At 44.8% G+C, this 18,448-nt stretch overlaps 1 protein-coding gene across 6 annotated transcripts in view; it reads right to left on the reverse strand.

The window, feature by feature from the left end:
* Positions 1-18,448, reverse strand: part of ppp4r4 (protein phosphatase 4, regulatory subunit 4) — a 124,041-nt gene that overhangs the window by 27,101 nt on the left and 78,492 nt on the right. For all 6 annotated transcript variants that reach the window (XM_024420580.2, XM_024420578.2, XM_024420577.2 and 3 more), the window contains 2 exons: positions 12,517-12,680; positions 7,411-7,530 (listed from right to left, as the gene is read on the reverse strand). In XM_024420580.2, the coding sequence (XP_024276348.1) occupies positions 7,411-7,530; positions 12,517-12,680 (284 nt within the window). The remainder of the gene's footprint in view (positions 1-7,410; positions 7,531-12,516; positions 12,681-18,448) is intronic.

An 18,448-nucleotide genomic window follows, 5' to 3' on the forward strand; every position in this document is an offset into this window, starting at 1 on the left:
TTTCTGTAAGTCTTCACAAGGTTCACACACACTGTTGCTGGTATTTTGCCCATTCCTCCATGCAGATCTCCTCTAGAGCTGTGTTTTGGGGCTGTTGCTGGGCAACATGGACTTTCAACTCCCTCCAAAGATTTTCTATGGGTTGAGATCTGGAGACTGGCTAGGCCACTCCAGGACCTTGAAATGCTTCTTACGAAGCCACTCCTTCGTTGCCCGGGCGGTGTGTTTGGGATCATTGTCATGCTGAAAGACCCAGCCACATTTCATTGTCAATGCCCTTGCTGATGGAAGGAGGTTTTCACTCAAAATCTCATGATACATGGCCCCATTCATTCTTTCCTTTACACGGATCAGTCGTCCTCGTCCCTTTGCAGAAAAACAGCCCCAAAGCATGATGTTTCCACCCCCATGCTTCACAGTAGGTATGGTGTTCTTTGGATGCAACTCAGCATTCTTTGTCCTCCAAACACAACGAGTTGAGTTTTTACCAAAAAGGTATATTTTGGTTTCATCTGACCATATGACATTCTCCCAATCTTCTTCTGCATCATCCAAATGCTCTCTAGCAAACTTCAGACGGGCCTGGACATGTACTGGCTTAAGCAGGGGGACACGTCTGGTACTGCAGGATTTGAGTCCCTGGCGGCGTAGTGTGTTACTGATGGTAGGCTTTGTTACTTTGGTCCCAGCTCTCTGCAGGTCATTCACTAGGTCCCCCCGTGTGATTCTGGGATTTTTGCTCACCGTTCCTGTGATCATTTTGACCCCACGGGGTGAGATCTTGCGTGGAGCCCCAGATCGAGGGAGATTATCAGTGGTCTTGTATGTCTTCCATTTCCTAATAATTGCTCCCACAGTTGATTTCTTCAAACCAAGCTGCTTACCTATTGCAGATTCAGTCTTCCCAGCCTGGTGCAGGTCTACAATTTTGTTTCTGGTGTCCTTTGACAGCTCTTTGGTCTTGGCCTTAGTGGAGTTTGGAGTGTGACTGTTTGAGGTTGTGGACAGGTGTCTTTTATACTGATAACAAGTTTGAACAGGTGCCATTAATACAGGTAACGAGTGGAGGACAGAGGAGCCTCTTAAAGAAGAAGTTACAGCTGTGTGAGAGCCAGAAATCTTGCTTGTTTGTAGGTGACCAAATACTTATTTTCCACCATAATTTGCAAATAAATTCATTAAAAATCCTACAATGTGATTTTCTGGAATTTTTTTCTCATTTTGTCTATCATAGTTGAAGTGTACATATGATGAAAATTACAGGCCTCTCTCATCTTTTTAAGTGGGAGAACTTGCACAATTGGTGGCTGACTAAATACTTTTTTGCCCCACTGTATATAGGGTATAAGTTCTTTTTTTTTTAAGCTTACAGTGGGCATTATACGTATTCATCCCCCTTGGATTTTTTCACATTTTATTGTGTTACAAAGTGGTATTAAAACTGATTAAAACTTTTTTTCAGCAATCTACAGACAATATTTTGTAATGTCAAAGTGAAAGAAAAAAAAATTACAGACTAATATTAAAGAAAACACTGCTGTACAGTATCTTGTTTAGATAAGTATTCACCACGCTGGGTCAATACATGTTACAAACACCTTTTGCAGCGATTATAGCTGTGAGTCGTATTAGGTAAGAGCTTTGCACACATGGATTGTGCACACACATTAGTCTTTTGAGAATTCTTCAAGCTTTGTCAAGTTGTTGGGGATCAACGATAGACAGCAATTTTCAAGTCATGCCATAGATTTTCAATCTGATTTAAGTCAAAACTGTAATTTAGCCACTCTGTCTCTGTCTTCTTGGTAAGCAACTCCAGCGTAGATTTGGCCTTGTTTTGTAGGTTATTGTCCTGCTGAAAGGTGAATTCCTCTCCCAGTGTCTGGTATAAAGCATACTGAAGCTGTTTTTCTTCTTTTATTTTGCCTGTGCTTAGCTCCATCCTGTTCATTTTTATCCAATGTCAAGCATATCCATACCATGATGCAGCCACCACCATGCTTGAGAATAAGGAGGCAGTTAACTCAGTGACGTGTTATGTTGGATTTGCCCCAAACATAGAGTACCAGTCAAAAGTTTGGACAGACCTAAATTGTAGAAAACTTAACAAGGAACACCTGTTAATTGAAATGCATTCCAGGTGACTACCTGATGAAGCTGGTTGAGAGAATGCCAAGAGTACGCAAAGCTGGGCAAAGGGTGGAAGAAGAATCTTACATATAAAATATATTTTGATTTGTTTAACACTTTTTTGGTTACAACATGATTCCATATGCGTTATGTCATAGTTTTGATGTCTTCACTATTATTCTACAATGTAGAAAATAGTAAAAATAAAGAAAAACCCTGGAATTAGTAGGTGTGTCCAAACTTTTGACTGGTACTACAAGGCTTTGACTTCAGGCCAAAAAGTGTATTGCTTTGATGTTGTCAGACCCTGATCTGTTTCACCTGTCTTGTGGATGTCTCCAACCCCCACCAGGTGTTTCCCATTACCTCATGTGTATTTATACCTGCCTTTTCTGTTTGTCTGTTTGTCTTGTTGCCAGTCCTACCAGCGTGTTCCCGTGCTCTAGTTTTTGCTTTTTCTAGTCTTCCCAGTTCTGACCGTTCTGCCTGTCCTGACCCTGATCCGGCCTGCCGTCCTATACTAAGATGGCGCGGGAGGAGATGGCTGCCGTTTTACGGTCTCCTAACCAATTGTGCTATTATGTGGGGGGGTTTTCGCGATATTTGTAAATTATTTTGTACATAATGTTTCTGCAACCGTATCTTACAGCAGAAAAGAGCTTCTGGATATCAAGACAGCGATCACTCACCTCGGATTAGACAAAGATTTTTTCAACAATAAACAGGATTCACACGATATTCTCTAAACACCCCACAGGGCAGACGCAACCAGCCTAAATTAATACAGACCCGTAGCACTCACGTCCATAGCCATGAAGTGCTTTGAAAGGCTGGTCATGCCTCACATCAACACCATTATCCCAGAAACCCTAGACCAACTCCAATTTGCATACCGCCTAAACAGATCCACGGATGATGCAATCTCAATCCCACTCCACACTGCCCTTTCCCACCTGGACAAAAGGTACACCTATGTGAGAATACTATTCATTGACTACAGCTCAGCGTTCAACACCATAGTACCCTCTAAGCTCATCACCAAGCTAAGGATCCTGGGACTAAACACCTCCCTCTGCAACTGGATCCTGGACTTCCTGACGGACCATCCCCAGGTGGTGAGGGTAGGTAGCAACACATCTGCCACGCTGATCCTCAACACTGGAGCTCCCCAGGGGTGCGTGCTCAGTCCCCTCCTGAACTCCCTGTTCACCTATGACTGCATGGCCAGGCACGACTCAAACACCATCATTAAGATTGTAGACGACACAACAGTGGTAGGCCTGATCACCGACAACGACGAGACAGCCTATAGGGAGGAGGTCAGAGACGTGGCCAGGTGGTGCCAGAATAACAACCTATCCCTTAACGTAACCAAGACTAAGGAGATGGTTGTGGACTACAGGAAAAGGAGCACCGAGCACGCCCCCATTCTCATCGACGGGGCTGTAGTGGAGCAGGTTGAGAGCTTCAAGTTCCTTTGTGTCCACATTAACAAAAATCTAGACTGGTCCAAACATACCAAGACAGTCGTGAAGAGGTGCCAAGTCTAGGACAAAAAGGCTTCTCAACAGTTTTTACCCCCAAGCCATAAGACTCCTGAACAGGTAACCAAATGGTTACCTGGACTATTTGCATTGTGTGCCCCCCCCAACCCCTCTTTTACACTGCTGCTACTCTCTGTTTATCTTATATGCATAGTCACTTTAACTATACTTACATACATTGGCTAACCGGTCTATCTGCATTGTGTCCCACCACCCGCCAACCCATCTTTTTATGTTACTGCTACTCTCTGTTCATCATATATGCATAGTCACTTTAACCATACATACATGTACATACTACCTCAATAAGCCTGACTAACCGGTGTCTGTATATAGCCTTGCTACTCTTATTTTCAAATGTCTTTTTACTGTTTTATTTCTTTACTTACACACACACACACCTTTTTTTCTCGCACTATTGGTTAGAGCCTGTAAGTAAGCATTTCACTGTAATTGCCTGCCCCTTGTACTGAAATACACTCAGAGACTCCTACTATCCATCTCCTGTGTCTGCATCTGGGTCTTAGCCTGAGCCGTGATAATACGAACTGGCCGTTAGACGGGATGAAAACCAGAGGACAGGCTGGCCGACGACCCAATGAGGATGCAGAACACCTTCCAGAACCGAGATGAGAACTGAGGACAGCGATCGGAGACCATGACGACCGGAAGTCAATGGATCCGGAAGACGTGCTGCACCATGAGCTGGACCGTCTCCTTAGCTGAGGGCAATTTAGGAAGGGGGATAAAATGGCCGGCTTTGGAAAACCTATCCATCACCGTAAGGATGGTGGTGTTGCCCTCTGATACAGGGAGACCCGTGACGAAGTCCAAGGATATATGGGACCAGGTTCCGGTGAGGAACAGGGAGTGGTTGAAGGAGGCCAGCAGTAGCTTGCCGCGGAGTCTTGTTCTGCGCGCACACAATGCAGGCGGTAATGAAAGCGGAGAGGTCAGGAACCATGGTGGGCCACCAAAAACGTTGTCGGAGCGAGCCAATCAGGACCTGAAGACGACTCTTCGTTGCCTCATCTCCACCAATCCCACCACCTGGAGCCAGGACTTTATGTGGATGGATTATGCCCGCAACACCCTTTCCTGTTCTGCTACTGGTCTCTCACCTTTTGAGTGTTCCCTGAGATATCAGCCCCTGGTTTTCCCGGAGGAAGAGGTCAGCATAACTTCTGCCCAGATGTTTGTCTGTCTCTGTCGCTGTACCTGAAAGAGAGCCCAGGCCGCCCTTCTCAAGATCACCTCCAGGTATCGATGACAGGCGGACCGCCACCAGAACCCTGCTCCCCGCTACTGTCTTGGGCAGAAGGTATGGCTTTCCAATCGGGATCTGCCCCTCCGGATGGAGTACCACAAACTTTCCCCCCTGTTCTATCGGCCCTTTCCCCATCTAAGGTCCTTAGCCCCTCTACTGTTCGCCTTCTGTTGCCCCGCACCCTCCGAATACATCCCACTTTCCATGTATCTAGAATTAAACCCCTGTCTCACAGTCCTTTGTCTCCTGTTTCCAAACCCGTCTCACAGCCCTTTGTCTCCTGTTTGTTTGTTGCTAGTTTGTCTTGTCCCGTCAAGTCCTACCAGCGTGCTCCTGTGTTTCCCAAGCTCTAGTTTTTGCTTTTTCTAGTCTTCCCGGTTCTGACCTTTTCTGCCTGTCCTTACCCTGAACCTGCCTGCTGTTCTATACCTGCCTGATTCTGATTTGGATTATAACTCTTTGCCTGCCTTGACTTCCGATTGCCTGCCCATTTTACTGAAATAAATTCTGAGACTCGCACTATTCGCCTCCTGTGTCTGCATCTGGATCTGAGCAGTGCTGTGTTTTTTTGCAGTATTACTTTAGTGCTTTGTTGCATGTTTTGGAATATTTTATCCCGTATATTTGTATTCTTTTCACTGTTATTGAGGTCATTCCGGTGCATTCGGGAAAGTATTCAGACCATTGAGATTTTACACATTTTGTTACATTACAGCCTTATTTCTGAAATTGATTTAAATCTACACAATACCCAATAATGACAAAGCAAAAACAGGTTTGCTAATTTAATTAAACTAAAATATTACATTTACCTAAGTATTCAGACCCTTTACTAAGTAATTTGTTGCGATTACAGCCGCGATTCTTCTTGGGTGTGACGCTACAAGCTTGGCATACCTGTACTGGAGGAGTGTCTCCCATTCTTCTCTGTAGATACTCTCAAGCTCTGTCAAGTTGGATGGTAGCGTCACTTCACAGCTATTTTCAGAGATGTTCGATCGGGCTCCAGTCCGGACTCTGGCTGGGCCACTCAAGGACATTCAGAAACCTGTCCCGAAGCCACTCCTGCGTTGTCTTGGCTGTGTACTTAGGGTCGTTGTCCTGTTGGAAAGGGGAACCTTAGTCACAGTCTGAGGTCCTGAGCACTCTGGAGCCTGTCTTCATCAAGGATCTCTCTGTACTTTAATCCGTTCATCTTTCCCTCGATCCTGACTAGTCTCCCAGTCTCTGGCTCTAAAATAACATCCACACAGCATGATGCTGCCACCACTGTTTCACCGTAGATATAGTGCCAGGTTTCCTCCAGACGTGGCGCTTGGCATTCAGTCAAGGTGTTCAATCTGGGTTTCATCAAACCAGAGAATCTTGTTTCTTAAGGTCTGAGAGTCCTTTAGTTGCCTTTTGGCAAAGTCCAAGCGTGCTGTCATTTGCCTTTTACTGAGGTGTGGCCAAAGAGTAGCCAGATTGGTGGAGTGTTGCAGAGACGGTTGTCTTTCTTGAAGGTTCTCCCATCTCCACAGAATAACTCTAGAGCTCTGTCGGTTCTTGGTCACCTCCCTGACCAAGGCCTCTCCCCACGATTGCTCAGTTTGGCCTGGCGGCCAGCTGTGTTCTTGGGGACCTTCAATGATGCAGACATTTTTTTGGTACCCTTCCCCAGATCTGTGCCTCAACACAATCCTGTCTTGGAGCTCAACGGACAATTCCTTCAACCTCATGGCTTAGTTTTTGCTCTGAGATGCACTGTCAACCATGGGACCCTGAGCAGTTTCCTTCCTGTCCAGCAGCTCAGTTCAGAAGGTCAACTGTATCTTTGTGTCTTAACCATGCTTAAAGAGATATTCAATGTCTGATTTGTTAAGGTTCCCAATCTACTAATCACTGCCCTTCTTAATTAGGGTTTTGATAAGCTACCTGGTCTTTGTAGTTGAAACAGTGCTTGAAATTCAATACTTGACTGAGGGACCTTACTGATGTTGTAAGTATGGGGGGGGGGCAGAGGAAGAGTTAGTCATTCAAAAATAATGTCAATCCCTATTATTTCACACAGAGTGAGTCCAAGTAACTTACTGTGCGATTTTTTTAAGCCTAAAGAAAAGGGTTGGATACTTAAGTGACATCTATATTTTAGTTATTAAATTGTTAGTAATTAGATTATTTTGTGTAGATCAATGACAAAAAAAAAATCACAATTCAATCTATTTCAATCCCACTTTGTAACAACAAATTCTGAAAAAAATCCAAGGGGGGGGGGACTTATGATACCCACTGTACATTCAATAGCCCCTCTCTGTCCCTCTCTGTTGCACACAACACACTTCCATTCCCCCTGTCACAAGGGGAGTTTTTTTTTTACAAAACAAAGTACTGACACAAATCACATTGGCAGTCTATCAGAGTTATGGACATTATTTATGTATTTTATTGACAGAACAGAATAAGCCAGTGTCCAAACAGCAGCCACCTTACCTCGTGGAAGCCCTCGGCCATTGTGCGTCGCACCGTGATCTCAGGGTCATGACACAGACTGGAGAAGGTGGGGTAAAGCTCCGTCAGGAAGTGGTTGGGGTCAGCGAATAACACCATGGCCTGAAGAAAAAGTGATGTCACAGGGAGTGATAACTTGTTCAAAATTAATCCCTATGCAAATCTGAGATACATTTTTTGCCATAATCAAAATGGAATCTTCTACTCCCCAAGGCTAGTATAACCACATAATGCAAGCATCCTTTTATTTACTAAGATTCAGTAGAAACTTTGTAGAACATACACAATAATGCAATTGGCTGGAGTTTCTATTTTGAATATAAAGTTCTTATCTACAAGTACTAGGAGCAGTAAGTCTTGTATAGTGTGTGTGAACAACACTCTTTTGTATTAAAACAATTCCATACTAAAATGGTGAACAGACACAAATGCAATTAACTTTGTGACAGTTTCCCTGATGCTTGCCTTCTCTTTTGAGACAGTTGACAAGGTTCAACTCTGCAGACAGCTGGGTCGAGTTCATTGGCCACCAAACGGAAGGAAACGGGAAGGTATTTACACATTTGTACCCCCTTTTTCTCCCCAGTTTCGTGATTACGATCTTGTCTCATCGCTGCAACTCCCCAACTGACTCAGGAGAGGTGATGGTCGAGTCATGCGTCCTCCAAAACATGACCCGCCAAACCACGCTTCTTAACATCCGCTCGTTTAATCTGGAAGCAAGCTGCACCAATGTGTCGGAGGAAACACTATTCAACTGACGACCGAACTCAGGCTGCAAGCACCCGGCCCACCACAATGAGTCGCTAGAGCGCGATGAGCCCCCGGTCACGACCAGTAATGACACTGCCTGGGATCGAAACCCAGACTGTAGTGATGCAGTGCCTTAGACCGCTGCGCCACTCGGGAGGCCTTCGCTTTCATATTCTGTTGCAAAACGTTTTGCTACAGTGTGCCCGAATAACCACGACCTTGAACTGCCACCACAGTTAGTCCCAAATGATACATTATTGAGGGCTTGAGCGAAGCGGGCACACCTAGGTTGCATACCAATTGGCACCCTATTCCCTACATAGTGCACTACTTTTGACCAGAGCTATAGGCCCTGGTCAAAAGTAGTGCACTATGTAGAAAATAGAGTGCTATTTGTGATGCACAGACAACTAGCTGGACCAGGGGAGGAGAACCTCCCTGCCTGTGGGAACAAAAGAGCTGTGGACAAGGCCTCTCATCAGGCCTATTGTTACAGGCGTCTCCTCTACCCTCCTCACCCCATTACATGGGCTGTGCGTGTGTGTATGAGTGTATGATGATATGCGTGTGTGTGTAACTCTTTAAAGTCCCATGACCATGGGACAACAATTTTTACTTCCACATACTGACAGAATATGACAGAGACACTATATTCAGCAGGTCAGGGGATCCATGTGCTAAAAATACACACGTGCCTGACTCATGAAAACATGTGCAGGTATAGTGCATTCGGAAAATATTCAGACCCCTTGACTTTTTCCACATTTTGTTATGTTGCAGCCTTATTCTAAAATGGGTTAAATAAAAATCCTCATTAATCTACACACCCCATAATGACAAAGCGAAACAGGTTTTTAGAAATGTTTGCTATGAGATTCGAAATTGAGCTCCGCTGCATCCTGTTTCCATTGAACATCTTTCAGATGTTTCTACAACTTGATTGGAGTCCACCTGTGGTAAATTCAATTGATTGGACATGATTTGGAAAGGCATACACTTTTTCTTTATAAGGTCGCATAGTTGGCAGTGCATGTCAGAGCAAAAATCAAGCCATGAGGTCAAAGGAATTGCCTGTAAATCAAATCAAATCAAATTTTATTTGTCACATACACATGGTTAGCAGATGTTAATGTGAGTGTAGCGAAATGCTTGTGCTTCTAGTTCCGACAATGCAGTAATAACGAACAAGTAATCTAACTAACAATTCCAAAAAACTACTGTCTTATACACAGTGTAAGGGGATAAAGAATATATACATAAGGATATATGAATGAGTGATGGTACAGAGCAGCATAGGCACGATACGGTAGATGATATCGAGTACAGTATATACATATGAGATGAGTATGTAAACCAAGTGGCATAGTTAAAGTGGCTTGTGATACATGTATTACATAAGGATGCAGTCGATGATATAGAGTACAGTATCTACGTATGCATATGAGATGAATAATGTAGGGTAAGTAACATTATATAAGGTAGCATTGTTTAAAGTGGCTAGTGATATATTTACATCATTTCCCATCAATTCCCATTATTAAAGTGGCTGGAGTAGAGTCAGTGTCATTGACAGTGTGTTGGCAGTAGCCACTCAATGTTAGTGGTGGCTGTTTAACAGTCTGATGGCCTTGAGATAGAAGCTGTTTTTCAGTCTCTCGGTCCCAGCTTTGATGCACCTGTACTGACCTCGCCTTCTGGATGACAGCGGGGTGAACAGGCAGTGGCTCGGGTGGTTGATGTCCTTGATGATCTTTATGGCCTTCCTGTAGCATCGGGTGGTGTAGGTGTCCTGGAGGGCAGGTAGTTTGCCCCCGGTGATGCATTGTGCAGACCTCACTACCCTCTGGAGAGCCTTACGGTTGAGGGCGGTGCAGTTGCCATACCAGGCGGTGATACAGCCCGCCAGGATGCTCTCGATTGTGCATCTGTAGAAGTTTGTGAGTGCTTTTGGTGACAAGCCGAATTTCTTCAGCCTCCTGAGGTTGAAGAGGCGCTGCTGTGCCTTCCTCACGATGCTGTCTGTGTGAGTGGACCAATTCAGTTTGTCTGTGATGTGTATGCCGAGGAACTTAAAACTTGCTACCCTCTCCACTACTGTTCCATCGATGTGGATGGGGGGGTGTTCCCTCTGCTGTTTCCTGAAGTCCACAATCATCTCCTTAGTTTTGTTGACGTTGAGTGTGAGGTTATTTTCCTGACACCACACTTCGAGGGCCCTCACCTCCTCCCTGTAGGCCGTCTCGTCGTTGTTGGTAATCAAGCCTACCACTGTTGTGTCGTCCGCAAACTTGATGATTGAGTTGGAGGCGTGCGTGGCCACGCAGTCGTGGGTGAACAGGGAGTACAGGAGAGGGCTCAGAACGCACCCTTGTGGGGCCCCAGTGTTGAGGATCAGAGGGGAGGAGATGTTGTTGCCTACCCTCACCACCTGGGGGCGGCCCGTCAGGAAGTCCAGTACCCAGTTGCACAGGGCGGAGCTCCGAGACAGGATTGTGTCGAGACACAGCTCTGAGGAAGGGTACCAAAACATTTCTGCACCATTGAAGGTCCCTAAGAACAAAGTGGCCTCCATCATTCTTACAATGGAAGAAGTTTGGAACCGCCCAGCCAAACTGAGCAATTGGGGGGAGAAGGGCCTTGGTCAGGGAGGTGCCCAAGAACCTGATGGTCACTCTAACAGAGCTACAGAGTTCCCCTGTGGAGGTGAGAGAAACTTCCAGAAAGACAACCATCTCTGCAGCACTCCACCAATCAGGCCTTTATGGTAGAGTGGTCAAACAGAAGCCTCTCCTTAGTAAAAAGGCACATGTCTCCCAGTCCCTGCAGCTTGGAGTTTGCCAAAAGGCACCACCATGACAAACAAGATTCTCTGGTCTGATGAAACCAAGATTGCCAAGCATCATGTATGGAGGAAACCTGGCACCATCCCTACAGTGAAGCATGGTGGTGGCAGGATCATGCTGTGGGGATGTTTTTCAGCGGCAGGGACTGGGAGACTAGTCAGGATCAAGGGAAAGATGACCGGAGCAAAGTACAGAGAGATCCTTGATGAAAACCTGCTCCAGAGTGCTCAGCACCTCAGACTGGGGGCGAAGGTTCACCTTCCAACAGGCCAATGATCCTAAGCACACAGCCAAGACAATGCAGGGGTGGCTTTGGGACAAGTTTCTGAATGTCCTTCAGTGGCCCAGCCAAAGCCCGGATTTGAACATGATTGAACATCTCTGTAGAGACCTGAAAAAAGCTCTGCAGCGACCCTCCCCATCCAAACTTACAGAGCTTGAGAGAATATGCAGAGAATGGGAGAAACTCTCCAAATACAGGTGTGCCAAGCTTGTAGCGTCATATCCAAGAAGACTCAAGGCTGTAATCGCTGCCAAAGGTGCTTCAACAGAGTACTGAGTAAAAGGTCTGAATACTTAAGTAAATGTGATATTTCAGTTTTTATTTTTTCATACATTTGCAAAAATGTTAACCTGTTTTTGCTTCATCATTATGGGGTATTGTGTGTAGATTGATGGGGAAAAAAATTGAATCCATTTTAGAATAAGGCTGTAACGTACACAAAATGAGGAAAAAGTTGAGGGTTCTGAATACTTTCCGAATGCACTGTATACAGTACTAGGGCTGTGACGATACCAGTTTCGCTATATTTTTTTCATGGCAAAAATGAAAACACGAAGCAGACCAAACTCTTTGGTCCTTTAAAAACCTGCTGTTTGTAAAATGTTGTGTGCTTTAACTTGGAAAATAAATACATGTGACTCTGGATGACAACATAATGATGTTTGTTTCCAACATTAGGGCTGTTTTTCTAAAGAAGTTAATTATGCTTCATGTTTTCTTTACTTGCCACGATACAAACGAGTATTGCGATACTGTTTTGTTTTCCGAACCTACTATACACTCTTTACAAAGTCCACAACACATGCACGCCACGTGCATGTGCGTGCACACACACACACACACACACACTATTGGCAAGACTATTTCAGTTCTACAATAGTGTATGGTGAGTTAAATAACTGACTATAAGGCACACTATTCCCCTCTATAGACTCAAAAAGTTCAAGCTTTATAAAGCTTTTCAACCTTGTAAGGTGTTTGCAACATGTAGCCGCAACACTTAAGACATTTTTATAAAAAACTAAGCCACCCATATGGCAACAATCACCAAGAGTTGACCAGAAGCATTTTCAAACAGAGGCAGAAAGACAGATGGTACAGTTACAGACTTGATTCCTTCAAATGCACTGCTAGACTTCAGAGGCTGTTCAAGAGTGGGAGGGAGGGTTGGTAGGAAACTTGTGTGTGTGTTGGTCAGCAGTCACTCACGGGGAAGTTGTAGGCGCAATTTCGTCGCACCAGGGCGTACTTGCTCTCCAGCTCCAGCGGATAGACCTGGTTGTCCGAGTGTCCGTTTTCATGCTGCAGGCCCAGTACACACAGCTTCTTATAGAACTCCAGGAACCACAGGTGCTGCTCCTCTGTGAAAGACGCTGCAGGAGAGAAGAATTAGGACCATATAGGAACAACTCTAGCAGACAGGAATCAGAATCACACAAAGGGACCTGTGTGTTTATGTAGCCTGACCTCCCGGTCATGGGTCTCCCGGTTGCGGTCGACTGCGACACAGCCTGGGATCAAACCCGGGTCTGTAGTGAAACCTCTAGCACTGCGATGAAGTGTCTTAGACAGCTGCATCACTACTATTTATATTGTTGACAACTTTTACTTTTACTTCACTACATTCAGAAAGAAAATAATGTACTTTTTACTCCATACATTTTCCATGACACCCAATAGGACTTATTACATTTTGAATGCTTAGCAAGGCAGGAAAATGATTCAATTCACACACTTAAGAGAACATTCCTGGTCATTCCTACTGCCTCTTATCTGGCGGACTCACTGAACACAAATTCTTAATTTGTAAATGATGTCTGAGTATCCATAAACAAAAAATGAAAAAGACAATTGTGCTGTCTGGTTTGATTAATATAAGGAATTTTTAATTATTTATACTTGTACTTTGACTTTTGATATTTCAGAATGTTTAAACCCAAATACGTTATACTTTTACTCAAGTAGTATTTTACTGGGTGACTTTCACTTTAACTTGAGTAATTTTCTATTAAGGTATCTTTACTTTTAATCAAGTAAAACGGACTTGATGGAAAGGTTGCGGCCTATGACGGTGCCAGGTTGAAAGTCACTGAGCTCTTCAGTAAAGCCATTCTACTGCCAATGTTTGTCTATAGAGATTGCATGGCTGTGTGCTCGATTTCATACACCGGTCAGCAACGGGTGTGGCTGAAATAGCCAAATCCACTCATTTGAAGGGGTGTCCATATACTTTTGGCCATGTGTATTACCTTATTTGCAAAATTTAGTACAAAAAGGACTGTATTTAATTTGAAAAAGTATTGTATTTACGTCTACATTCAAGTGGTTCAAAATTCAAAAGGCACTCACACATCTGAGCTATCCTTTTTCTCTGTGCATGGTAACAGTTGAATAACATGAGAAAAAAGAAGCCCCCACACTGCTCTTGATAGTTTCACTGCTCTTTAAAAAGATTTATCGGCCTCAAGGCCTTGGTCAGAGCTTTGTGATTCAATTTTTTTTTTTTAAATGTGCATCCTTATGTAGACATAGCTCCACCCACATCCATTCCAAATCAAATCAAACTTTATTGGTCACATACACATGGTTTGCAGATGTTAATGCGAGTGTAGCAAAATTCTTGTGCTTCTAGTTTGCAGTAATATCTAAGTAAACTAACAATTTCACAACAACTACTGCATACACACAAGTGTAAAGGAATGAATAAGAATATGTACATACACATATATGGATGAGCGATGGCCGTGCGGTATAGGCAAGATGCAGTAGATGGTATACGGTACAGATTTACATACACTTAGGTTGGAGTCATTAAAACTTGTTTTTCAACCACTCCACACATTTCTTGTTAACAAACTAAAGTTTTGGCAAGTTGGTTAGGACATCTACTTTGTGCATGACACAAGTAATTTTTCCAACAATTGTTTACAGATTAGTTAACTTATATTGCTGTATCACTGCATCACAACTCCAGTGGGTCAGAAGTTTACATACACTAAGTTGACTATGCCTTTAAACAGCTTGGAAAATTCCAGAGAATGATGTCATGACTTTAGAAGTTTCTGATAGGCTAATTGACATAATTTGAGTCAATTGGAGGTGTACCTGTGGATGTATTTCAAGGCCTACCTTCAAACTCAGTGCCTCTATGCTTGACATCATGGGAAAATCAAAAGAAATCAGCCAAGACAAGTCTGGTTCATCCTTGGGAGCAATTTCCGAAAGCCTGAAGGTACCATGTTCATCTGTACAAACAATAGTACGCAAGTATAAACACCATGGGACCATGCAGTTGTCATACCGTTCAGGAAGGAGATGCGATCTGTCTCCTAGAGATGAATGTACTTTGGTGCGATAAGTGCAAATCAATCCCAGAACAACAGCAAAGGACCTTGTGAAGATGCTGGAGGAAACAGGTACAAAATAATCTATATCCACAGTAAAACAAGTCATATATCGACATGACCTGAAAGGCCGCTCAGCAAGAAAGAAGCCACTGCTCCAAAACCGCCATAAAAAAGCCAGACTATGGCTTGCAACTGCACATGGGGACAAAGATCGTACTTTTTGTAGAAATGTCCTCTGGTCTGATGAAACAAAAATGGAACTGTTTGGCCATAATGACCATCATTATGTTTGGAGGAAAAAGGGGGATGCTTGCAAGCCGAAGAACACCATCCCAACAATGAAGCACGGGGGTGGCAGCATCAAGTTCAAGATTTCAGTCAGGAAGTTAAAGCTTGGTCATAAATGGGTCTTCCAAATGGACAATGACCCCAAGCATACTTCCAAAGTTGTGGCAGAATGGCTTAAGGACAACAAAGTCAAGGTATTGGAGTGGTCATCACAAAGCCCTGACCTCAATAACATAGAAAAATGGATGGCAGAATTGAAAAGGCGTGTGCGAGCAAGGAGGCCTACAAACCTGACTCACTTACACCAGCTCTGTCAGGTGGAATGGGCCAAAATTCACCCAACTTATTATGGAAAGCTTGTGGAAGGCCTCCTAAAACTTCAACTGTACATATGAGATGAGTAATGTAGGCTATGAAAACATATAACGTGGCATTGTTTAAAGTGACTAGTGATACACTTGTTACATCCAATTTTGAATTGCTAAAGTGGCTAGAGATTGAGTCAGTATGTTGGCAGCAGCCACTCAATGTTAGTGATGGCTGTTTAACAGTCTGATGGCATTGAGAGAAGCTTTTTTTCAGCCTCTCGCTCCCAGCTTTGATGCACCTGTACTGACCACGCCTTCTGGATGATAGCGGGGTGAACAGGCAGTGGCTCGGGGGTTGTTGTCCTTGATGATCTTTTTGGCCTTCCTGTGACATCGGGTGGTGTTGGTGTCCTGGGGGGCAGGTAGTTTGCCCCCAGTGATGCGTTGTGCAGACATCACTACCCTCTGGAGAGACTTACGGTTCTGGGCGGAGCAGGTGCCGTACCAGGCGTTGATACAGCCTGACAGGATGGTCTCGATTGTGCACCTGTAAAAGTTTGTCAGTGTTTTCGGGGACAAGCCAAATTTCTTCAGCCTCCTGAAGTTGAAGAGGCACTGTTGCGCCTAGGAACTTAAAACTATGCCGAGGAACTTAAAACTTTCCACCTTCTCCACTACTGTCCCGTCGCTGTGGATGGGGGGGGTGCTCCCTCTGCTATTTCCTGAAGTCCACGATCATCTCCTAGTTATGTTGAGGAGGAGTGTGAGGTTATTTTCCTGACACCACACTCCGAGGGCCCTCACCTCCTCTCTGTAGGCCGTCTCGTCGTTGTTGGTAATCAAGCCTACCACCGTAGTGTCGTCTGCAAACTTGATGATTGAGTTGCAGGCGTGCATGGCCATGGAGTCAAGGGTGAACAGGGAGTACAGGAGAGGGCTGAGAACGCACCCTTGTGGGGCCCGAGTGTTGAGGATCAGCAAGGCGGAGATGTTGTTTCCTAACCTCACCACCTGGGGGCAGCTCGTCAGAAAGTCCAGGACCCAGTTGCACAGGGCGGGGTCGAGACCCAGGGTCACGAGCTTAATGACAAGTTTGGAGAGTACTATGGTGTTCAATGCTGAGCTGTAATCGATGAACAGCTTTCTTACATAGGTATTCCTCTTGTCCAGATGGGTTAGGGCAGTGTGCAGTGTGATTGCGATTGGACCTATTGGGGCGCTAAGCAAATGGAGTGGGTCTAGGGTGTCAGGTAGGGTGGAGGTGAGATGATCCTTGACTAGTCTCTCAAAGCACTTCATGATGACAGAAGTGAGTGTTAGCTCAGTTACCTTAGCTTTCTTGGGAACAGGAACAATGGTGGCCATCTTGAAGCATGTGGGAACAGCAGACTGGAATAGGGATTGATTGAATATGTCCGTAAACACACCAGCCAGCTGGTCTGTTCATGCTCTGAGGATGCGGCTAGGGATGCCGTCCGGGCCGGCAGCCTTGCGAGGGTTAACATGTTTAAATGTTTTACTCACGTTGGCCGCAGTGAACGAGAGACTGCAGGTTTTGGTAGCGGGCTGTGTCAGTGGAGCTGTATTGTCCTCAAAGCGAGCAAAGAAGTTGTTTAATTTGTCTGGGAGCAAGACGTCGGTGTCCGCGACGGGGCTGGTTTTCTTTTTGTAATCCGTGATTGACTGTAGACCCTGCCACATACAGTGGGGAGAACAATTATTTGATACACTGCCGATTTTGCAGTTTTCCCTACTTACAAAGCATGTAGAGGTCTGTAATTTTTATCATAGGTACACTTGAACTGTGAGAGACGGAATCTAAAACAAAAATCCAGAAATCACATTGTATGATTTTTAAAGTAATTCATTTGCATTTTATTGTATGACATAAGTATTTGATACATCAGAAAAGCAGAACTTAATATTTGGTACAGAAACCTTTGTTTGCAATTACAGAGATCATACGTTTCCTGTAGTTCTTGACCAGGTTTGCACACACTGCAGCAGGGATTTTGGCCCACTCCTCCATATAGACCTTCTCCAGTTCCTTCAGGTTTCGGGGCTGTCGTTCGGCAATATGGACTTTCAGCTCCCTCCAAAGATGTTCTATTGGGTTCAGGTCTGGAGACTGGCTAGGCCACTCCAGGGCCTTGAGATGCTTCTTACGGAGCCACTCCTTAGTTGCCCTGGCTGTGTTTCGGGTCATTGTCATGCTGGAAGACCCAGCCACGACCCATCTTCAATGCTCTTACTGAGGGAAGGAGGTTGTTGGCCAAGATCTCACGATACATGGCCCCATCCATCCTCCCCTCAATACGGTGCAGTCGTCCTGTCCCCTTTGCAGAAAAGCATCCCCAAGGAATGATGTTTTCACCTCCATGCTTCATGGTTGGGATGGTGTTCTTGGCATTATACTCATCCTTCTGCTTCCTCCAAACACGGCGAGTGGCGTTTAGACCAAAAAGCTCTATTTTTGTCTCATCAGACCACATGACCTTCTCCCATTCCTCCTCTGGATCATCCAGATGGCTTGAGCAGGGGGATATTGCGTGCGCTGCAGGATTTTAATCCATGACGGCGTAGTGTGTTACTAATGGTTTTCTTTGAGACTGTGGTCCCAGCTCTCTTCAGGTCAATGACCAGGTCCTGCCATGTAGATCAGGGCTGATCCCTCACCTTCCTCATGATCATTGATGCCCCACGAGGTGAGATCTTGCATGGAGCCCCAGACCGAGGGTGATTGACCGTCATCTTGAACTTCTTCCATTTTCTAATAATTGCGCCAACAGTTGTTGCCTTCTCACTAAGCTGCTTGCCTATTGTTCTGTAGTCCATCCCAGCCTTGTGCAGGTCTACATTTTACCGATACACTTGCTAATAAAGTCGCTCACCGGATCAGCGTATTCATCAATGTTGTTGTCTGAGGCCACCCGGGACATATCCCAGTCCACGTGATCGAAGCAATCTTGAAGTGTGGAATCCGATTGGTCGGACCAGTGTTGAACAGATCTGAGCATGGGCGTTTCCTGTTTTAGTTTCTGTCTATAGGCTGGAAGCAACAAAATGGAGTCGTGGTCAGATTTGCCGAAAGTAAGGCGAGGGAGGGCTTTGTATTTGTGCGGAAGTTAGAGAAGCAATGATCCAGAATGCTGCCAGCCCGGGTCGCGCATTCGATATGCTGATCAAATTTAGGGAGCC

The sequence above is a fragment of the Oncorhynchus tshawytscha genome, linkage group LG05 (assembly GCF_018296145.1).
Source record: "Oncorhynchus tshawytscha isolate Ot180627B linkage group LG05, Otsh_v2.0, whole genome shotgun sequence".
Lineage (NCBI taxonomy): Eukaryota > Metazoa > Chordata > Actinopteri > Salmoniformes > Salmonidae > Oncorhynchus > Oncorhynchus tshawytscha.